This window comes from Homarus americanus, unplaced genomic scaffold, assembly GCF_018991925.1.
Source record: "Homarus americanus isolate GMGI-L3 unplaced genomic scaffold, GMGI_Hamer_2.0 scaffold367, whole genome shotgun sequence".
NCBI classification, from domain to species: Eukaryota; Metazoa; Arthropoda; class Malacostraca; order Decapoda; family Nephropidae; genus Homarus; species Homarus americanus.
Genome location: NW_024743709.1, coordinates 1,264,089 through 1,273,263, shown reverse-complemented (window position 1 = coordinate 1,273,263; position 9,175 = coordinate 1,264,089). Strand labels below are relative to the sequence as shown.

Sequence of the window (9,175 nt, the reverse complement as noted above, 5' to 3'; positions counted from 1 at the left end):
TGTCATGGAAGGCGGCGCTGGTTGACCTAGACCACGAGGCATACACTGGGGAATTCGTGGGGTCGGCTACACAACGACAAACAGCGTTTGTAGGGGAGAAATCCACTACAAGCCCACCAGGGCACAGGTCAATGACCCACATCAGGGGCTGGGGCGAAATTATAATAGTAATAATGACAATAATGAAAAAAATAGAAAATATTAAATAAAAATAAAATATAATATTAATAATAATAAAGGACCATAAATAAATAAAACAAATTAAAAAAGATTAATAGTAAGAAACGATATACAGTATGTACTTATGTTGTGTTGTTAAAGAAAGAAAAACAATTGAGACCAGCCACCTGGGACTTGGTCACAATTTTTGTGCTATATGGCAGCAGGGTCCAGTGGCGTTTCTAGCCTTCGGAAAGTGGGGGGACCACTTTGGGGCCAAGGTAAATGTTGTGGGGGCAAAACCAAACTTCAGTCAGTCATTTGCAAATACAGTACTTACTGATCAGTGATCCCTGATCACAGATAAGCAATTGCGGAATATGCGTGTAGGTTACCCTATCACTGGTGACGTTTTTTAGGAAAGTCTTCGAGGTAGATAATGACGAAAATTACGATGTTATTTATTTAGACTTTAGCAAAGCATTTGACAGAGTACCGCATCAGAGGCTTCTGAGAAAAATTAAGGCTCATGGTATCGAGGGGAAAGTTTTAAATTGGATAAAATCATGGCTCACCGATAGAACGCAGAGGGTCAGCGTAGATGGTATTAAATCTGAGGGGGGCCGTGTAACCAGTGGGGTTCCCCAGGGGTCAGTACTAGGCCCACTCTTGTTCATAATCTACATAAACGATCTAGATAGTACTGGGATCAGCAGTGACATAAGCAAGTTTGCGGATGACACCAAAATAGGGCGGCAAATTAATTCAGGGCAGGATGCAAATGCATTACAGGATCTAAATAAACTGCAGGGGTGGTCTGAAAAATGACAAATGAAATTCAACACCGGCAAGTGCAGCGTACTTAATATTGGAAGAACAAATACTTATAATGTTTACAGCCTTAACAACATCAACCTAGAGAAGTCGACTTGTGAAAGAGACCTAGGGGTACTTGTAAGCCCGGACCTACGGCCTAGAAAACAGTGTGTTAATGTTCGAAATAAGGCAAACAGAGTATTGGGTTTTATATCTAGAAGTGTAAGTAACAAGAGTGCAGAGGTCTTATTACAACTATATCTTGCGCTAGTCAGGCCGCACCTCGATTATGCGGTTCAGTTCTGGTGCCCTTATTATAGAATGGATATAAATTCACTAGAGTCGGTGCAGCGAAGAATGACAAAAATGATTCCGGGACTTAGAAACCTTCCATATCAGGATAGGTTAAAGAAACTTAACTTGCATTCCCTTGAAAGACGAAGAGTGCGGGGAGATATGATAGAAGTATTTAAGTGGGTGAAAGGAATCAATAAAGGGGATATAGATAAAGTTCGTATAATATCCGAGCAGGATAGGACTCGGAGCAACGGATTCAAGTTGGATAAGTTTAGGCTTAGGAGGGAGATAGGAAGAAACTGGTTCACAAATAGGGTGGTGGACGAGTGGAACAAGCTTAGCAACTTTGTAGTAAGTGCGGGAACTCTGGAAAGTTTCAAAAGGAGGCTAGATAGATTCATGGATGATAGAGAGTGGTAGTAACTCTCGACAGGAGCTGCCATGCACAGGCCAACCGGCCTATTGCAGACTCCTTATTTTCTTATGTTCTTATATTAACTGACACTCGGTTTCTTATTTTAATGCAATTCTTGTACCTTATTTCATTAATATAGATAATTTTTTAACTATAGGAGTATGGAGTAATATTACAATCAGTCAATTATTCAATTCAAGTCAATCAAGTGGCTGTAGCTGAGCTGGGCTGATTTGCTGAACAATACAGTTGTATCCCGCTTAACGTGGTCAATTGAACCCACAGGGTACCGCGTTAAGTGAAAACCGCGTTAAGTGAACAGCAGAACATATGGGATTAATTCCAAAAGAGACTGGCCCGACCCCCAAACTCCACTTTTTGACGACACACAACTATGTTGTAGTAAAAATATTATCTTAACTTTATGATGGTATACACACACAATTAATAATTAAGAGAAATATCAATAATATTAGGTTTTTTAACACTTACATTAGTAGAAAAGATGGCTGGGCACATGGGGATGGGGGGTTGGTTCCGAGGCAGAGGGCAGATTATTGGCCCTCACCTGTATCACTTGTATCAATTGTATCACTATCCACCACAGAGGCTTGCAGGGCCTCTTTGTCAAACCCCTCAAAGTCCATATAAGTCCATATCCTCACTGTAATTATCACTATCACTGACTTGGGCCGGCTGTGGTGGGTGGCGGGTGAGGAACTCGGTAATGTTTTGATGACTGGGCGACCTTATGCGCATCGTGCCCGCGCCGCTTCCCGCGTATATGAGTAGATGAACCGCGTTAAGTGAAAGTTCGGTTCTGGCGAGGCACCGCGTATATGAGAAATCGCGTTAAGTGAAACCGCGTTAAGCGGGGTACAACTGTATAAGGTAAATCAGTACAGTCCATCAGTTATATCATTACAAAATGTAGGCCTAAAGCATTCTCATGGCATATTAATTATATATTCTTATGACATATAATATGTCATGAGAATGCTTTAGGCCTACATTTTGCAATGATATAACTGATGGACTGCACTGATTTACCTTATATTGTACCCTACCAGGGTCTACCATTAGACACACAACTTTACACCATTTGGATTATTTCGGTTTCATGTACCGTATCCAAAATAAATATAAATATATGTTTGAGTGTGGAAACATGGAAAAGAAAAATTTTGATCAATCACACAGGAAAGGGAAAAACACTAGAGCACCAGTTTATGTATATATAATTCATTTATTTTTTTACTTTACTTTTATCCTCTTCACCACTGATCGGCTCATTAGCCGCTTGGGCGATCGGTCACGTCTCTGTTACTCACTGTTGGGAAGTACTGGGCATGCACCGGCTCCTGAATGTACCTGAACCTGCTCCAGTGTTGGTCATTTCTTGTCTTGAAAGAGCTCACACTCGGTGCCATCACAACACTTTCTGGTAGAATGTTCCAAGAGTTCACAACTCTCACTCCGAAAAAATTTGCCCTCACAGTTTTCTGGATTTGCGGCTTCTTCAATCTTGAGCTGTGACCCTATGTGGGGCGAGCGTCCGCCAGCTCCAAGTAAGGACACTCGACTGAGTAGTGCCCCTTGAGATGCTTATACACCTCAATTAGGTCACCCCTTGCCCGCCTGTAGTATAAGCTAGGCAAGTTCAGGCGCTCCAATCTCTCAGGGTAGCTGGGGTGCCGAAGTGCAGGCACCAGGATCAACAGGAAAATCTACTTTCAAAATCATACTTTTATATATTTTTGGACACAGTACATGAAACTAAAGAGACTGCACCATTTAATATAAACAAATATGGTAGACAGTTAACCAATGCACTTCATTGTATTCTTTTTTTAGCAGGCTACCATTTTAATAGTGATATAAAGAACATGGTATTATAAGTTGGTAACAGTTGGCAGTGACACCACCTTTCCATATCGTATATTGTGCTCATAAGTATATTGATGACCAAAGTTTTTAGAAAAAGTGAAGTACCCAGTACTGTACAGCTTCAAAACTACATAACTATCAATGTAATGTATTGCTGGAAATTTAAGACTAGGTTTTAAGATAGGCTCCTACACACAACTAAAAAATGAAGGGAGAGATCAGACAAGTGTCACTGTCAAATCTATTTAGACTGATGATATAAGGAGTAGGATGATTTGAATTATGACATAGGAAAAATATATTGGGGCAGGGAGTAGCACAGGGTGCTAGTCTTGGTATAAATGAGTTTGGTTAGGTAGAAGCTCCATAGAGAAAAATTTCAATAGAAGTCATGGGCCTTCCAAGATGCTCTCATAGGCCAGCTAAAGATATTTGGTGGAGGCACTATTGAGAGTGTAGCTCCTCAGAATACCAACAGTGGAAATATCAATAGACTTAAGGAAATCGATAAGATGTCCCTGTGACTGTTGGAAGTTTTCTATTAAGGACATTAAGTATTGTTAATTGTCTTGGTGCCTCATATTTACAGCTCTTACACCGAATTGAGGAGGCTAAGTCCCCTGACATCACACCCAGCACACCTCTGTGTATGTGGTCTAATGTACTAATATGTTGCATTTATCATAACTATCCCAGTGGAGTGAACACAGAATACAAGGCCACTGCTGGCTTATTATGAACCATAACAATGATGAAAACAGTGGAGAGAATATTAGGCCTCTCATGGTAAAATACCTTAACTTTTGTCTGAGTTTTCTCTAAAAATTTGGAAAAATTCATAAAAATTCAAAGTTACGGAGAACAATAGCAAGTTAACTATGTACTTACAAGACATATGACTATATGGTACTGTACTATACTGCTTTAATAATGATGCACATAGCTACAGTTTACAGGTAGTTTCATTTTCTAATTCCAGTAACTTTTACCACACTTACCTTCTCCCCTTATTTATCTGCCAGGGCTTCCAACATATGTTAGCTCTGTACAGTACTTAGTTTTTGAAGGCCCCCTTTATTTTTTTACGGGGATTAGCCCACCCGGGCACAGGTCACTGACCCACATCGGGGCCTGGGGGGCAAAAATGTAATAATAATAATAATAAATAATAGTCATAAAAATTCATAATAAATAAATTTATGGCAAAAAAAAAAAATAATAATAAAATAATAATGATAATAATAATAACTCTGTAATAGTTATAATAATAATAATATTATAATTATTATTAATAATAATAATAAAGAACCATAAATAGAAAAATGAAAAAAGATCAAAAGTGAGAAACAATATACAAGTACACGTATGTGTTGTCAATGGTGAGAGAAACAATTGAGACCCTGCAATTGTGTGTAAATGAGGCAGAAAGTCAGATCAGCAACCTGGGACTTGGTCACAATTTTTGTGATGCCATATGGCAGCAGAGTCTACCATTAGACAACACATTATGCTTCCAATATCTTCCCAGGCGGTAGTACCTCCCTGTAAGGTAGCTGCCTACTACCTAATTATACAAGATTTCCCTGTAAAATAAACACTTTAACGTTTCTATACAGGCTATTAAAATTTCCACTCATTATTACGGTACACAATTAACAAAAAACACTTTTCCTAAATCAAAGTTTATTACCTAATACATCCAATTTATACATTATGATTCTGCCATGAAAGTCTGTAGAAGACTTAAATGTGAGTCGAAGGCTTGAGAGAGCACGAGGCTGCTGAAGACGGATGATTTGCTCGGTACCCACATCCTCAAGATGCCATGGTGCCACCTCCTCCCAACAGTTGCTGCCTTCCTGCCCTACCTCCACCACAGTGTCTGGTGACCCACAAAATCCACCCTGTGTATAAAACCTCAGTTAAACAGAATTCATGAGAAGAAAAACACACACTTTCAAATTTTAATTATGATAAAGCTGTATTCAATGGATAAACTAAGGGCTTAGAAGATAAGGCCATGTTAAAAAAAATGGTTGTCAGACATTAGTGTGCTTTCAAAATATCTGCAATTGAATCAGTTTTATTGCCCCCCAAAATTAAAGTAAATGTGTTTACCACAAATTTAAATTTCACGTGGCACCCCCCTGTCCGCCCTCATCATTAAGAGAAGGCTTTGTCTTTGTGTGAAGACTGCAAGAAGGACCTCAAACTTTAAGGCTAGTGTTGGGTGGTTTGAGAGGTTCAAGGTTAAATCTTCACAACTTGAAGCTGAATGGGAAAGCTGCAAGTGCCAATACTGAAGCTGCTCAACCCTTCCCAGAACTCCTAAAATAGAAAATGTTTATGCTGCCCATCACCACTTATTTAATTCAATCACTGGGTTAGGGAGTGATAGCAGCATTTTAAATTTGTTTTTGAGAAAAAAATTATCTCATTTACTTGGAAGCTACTGACATGACATGTAGTTCTCCATACAGGTACTTGTGTAATGCCAGCCTCTCCTCATACAGAAAACAACAGTGTTTTAGTGAATAGAGTACAGTACAGTATAGTCATATGTATACTGTATAATATTGAGTCAATAAAACTGAATGGATTTAGTTATTAAATTTCTACAGTACAGTATTAGTGTAAGCAATGTACAAACAATTGAGGGACTTTGGTTGTAGCTGGGAACATAATCTATCGTTTGCCATAGAAATTATATTTGTTTATACAGTACTGTATTGTACTAATTTCATTCGTTATAGCTTTTCCAGGTATAAATAAGGATAACCTGAATACTGTACAATATAATAAATTTTTATTTTCTACATTGGAACCCAGAGATACTCACATGTCTTTAACTATCCTCAGCCCTGAAAGAAAGTTTATAATTAAGTCTCTCAGGTTTAGCTAATTTTAAACTACAGGTGCCTAAAATAAATACTTGAGTAAATTGCATATAAATACCCATCTATGCTTAGGACCACTCTCTGAGCTGAAATTTTATTACTTGACAAATAAACCCTCTCTAGCGGCAGGGCAGTTTATGGGAGTGTATGATACACCCTTCATTTCTTGTCATGTTTCAATTTGTCAATATAAATTTATTTTAGCTCTGCTTATTTATGTCCCTTAGCTTTTAAGGTCCGAGGTATCCCTTAGACCTTTGACATAAGGCAATTCCTTTTGGACTTTTGGCCTCTTAACAATTTAAATACTTCAATACTGTACTTATATTCCCTGATCTAACATCCTGGATCTGCCCCTGCCACAACCAAATAATCCATGCACTACATTATTCAGATTCTTTCCTTACTTCAATCTGCATTTAAAACCCTCCTTGTAACCTCAGTTTTATATAGTACTGTACCTGGAATTGAGCAATGATGGAAGTGACAATAACGGGCTCCTTCCACCGCAGAGCGACCCACTGGGGTGTTCCCTGGTCACTGTTCCAGCATGTCTCTGGAGAACCGTCAAAGAGGTACTGTTTGCCAAGCTCACGAGTGTTCTTGCCCAATACAGAACTAACTCGGCAGTCACAGTTGGTAACTAGAGACACCTCGGCCATCATGGGAAGTAAATATTTTCTTATCTCTTGATGGAGTTACCTGCTGCTGTGGAAAAATAATGATTCCAACCAGTGAAACAGTGTGCAACACAAATACTAAGTACAGTACAATACAGTACAGTACTGTACAATACAGTATACAGTACAGTATTGTGCTTCCTCTGGGTTGAGAGAATTTTTTTTTTAAATATAATGTACAATACTGTAGTTACATTTTACACAAGACACCATTTGAAATTTGTCAAAATTGCATAGTATAAAAATAAGGATTGAATCATGAAATTCCATTTACAGATGAGAATGTAATGAATGATTAATGCTTAAACAGTGCACTTATGATGTCAGAGCCTGTTTGGCACCTCAATGAGCAGTTGCAAGAAATAGAAGAGAAAAATGAGGCATGGACTGCAATTACATTTGCACATGCATCACCCTCCTCATGTTCAGAATGGAGAAAATTGGACTCTGGGTTTCCATCGGTTAAAACAACCTCATGCCACATCCTCAGAAGGGAAAGCCATTGTACATCTATGTTCTAAATCATAAAATGCAATCCTTCAGTTATGATTTTGAACTTCATGGGTGAATAATGTTTTATGAAAAATTAGCTGGATATGTGGAGGTGGAAAGTACTTTCAAGTATTATACTGTACTGTGCCACATTGAATCCTTCTGGGAAGATGAGCTACAATCAAAATAGGTACTCGTACAGGAGAGTACATGCAGTCTTATGACGGGGTTAGGGACCCAAATCCAGGTCGTAAGTCGAAAATGTTTAAAAAACACATAGAAAATCTAAAATGGGTGTCTCTTTCTTCTCAGCACCACAAAACTCTCACTTTTTAAGCTTGCCAGCCATTTTAAATGGAATTACAAACGAAAATTTTGTCAGTACACAGCGCAATCACTAAAGTCGGGACTCGAAAATACGTAATTTGACAAAATTTTGGTGCGACTGAGGCGGTCGTATGTCCGGGTGGTCGTAAGTCGAGTGGGTCGTAAGTCGAGGAGTACCTGTAATGGCTAACCTTAAATACTTCAACATAGTGTATGTGTTTTTATGGAAGACTGCATCCCTAGGAGTGATGTGTCATCATACAACCATTAATTCATCATGTACAGTTAAGGGAAAATAAGGGTCCAGTGAGACCTTCCTATACCGTACTGCTAATATTACAGTACAGTATTATAGCCCTTATATAACATTACAGTATTTTAAAAATCAAAATTATATGTTAAAACATTATTAATTGATATACAGTATTAATAATTTCTTAAAATCTGGTAAATCTATACAATATGGTTCCCCACACTTTTTCTGTTTCACTATCTGTTATGTATTGAAATGAATAAACACATATAAAGTACTAAGTAAAGAATCCCTCCACCCCTCCCCAATCCCCTGATGCCACAGTGTGAATTTAAATCCCATGTTGGTTACCTACGTTCTCTGAGGTGGAGGAGGGGGGTGGAGTATCATTTCTTCTCCCTAAAGGTATCACAGTTAGCATGGTACCTCACCTTAACCACTCTCAGATGAAGAGGATAAATGTCAAAGGAAGTGGGAAGATGTCTTGGAAAGTTAGACTTCTATCAGGTCAAGTAAGATCAGAAAGTGTTGGACAGTTTCAGCAAGGTAGTAACCTAACTAAGGTGTAGTAACCTGAACACAGTTTACCTGGAGTGAGGTAAAGTGTGATCAGGTCACCTTTCAAATGATACTGTACATATATGCAAGGCTGTCTGTATACATAAAGTATGCTTGTACCTGTGTATACTCTATATGTATGGAGGAGTGTTAGTATGTGTACAGGCATACCCTGATAACTGACGCATATAGGGACTGGGAAAAGTCATTGGTTAGTGAATCACCGGTTATCGAAGCAATTAATCCCGTAAGAATATAACAATTTCAGGGAGTTAAGAATGGGCCACCCTACAAATACTCCCATCTACTCTTGATATATCTATTAGCAGAAGCTTTGGAAGCACAAACAGTACTGGGCTTCAAAATAACTTAGGATAATATTATCAAGAACAGT

At 38.5% G+C, this 9,175-nt stretch overlaps 1 protein-coding gene across 2 annotated transcripts in view; it reads right to left on the bottom strand.

The window, feature by feature from the left end:
- Positions 1-5,229: 5,229 nt before the first annotated feature.
- The window catches only part of LOC121877389 (nuclear receptor 2C2-associated protein-like), an 18,927-nt gene continuing 14,981 nt past the window's right edge, over positions 5,230-9,175 (bottom strand). Inside the window, exons 2-3 of one of the 2 annotated variants that reach the window (XM_042383130.1) lie at positions 6,933-7,176; positions 5,230-5,478 (exon numbers count right to left, since the gene is read on the bottom strand). In XM_042383130.1, the coding sequence (XP_042239064.1) occupies positions 5,251-5,478; positions 6,933-7,136 (432 nt within the window). In that variant the 5' untranslated portion in view covers positions 7,137-7,176 and the 3' untranslated portion in view covers positions 5,230-5,250. Of the gene's footprint in view, positions 5,479-6,932; positions 7,180-9,175 lie in introns of both variants that reach the window. The other variant, XM_042383129.1, reaches the window with a different exon arrangement.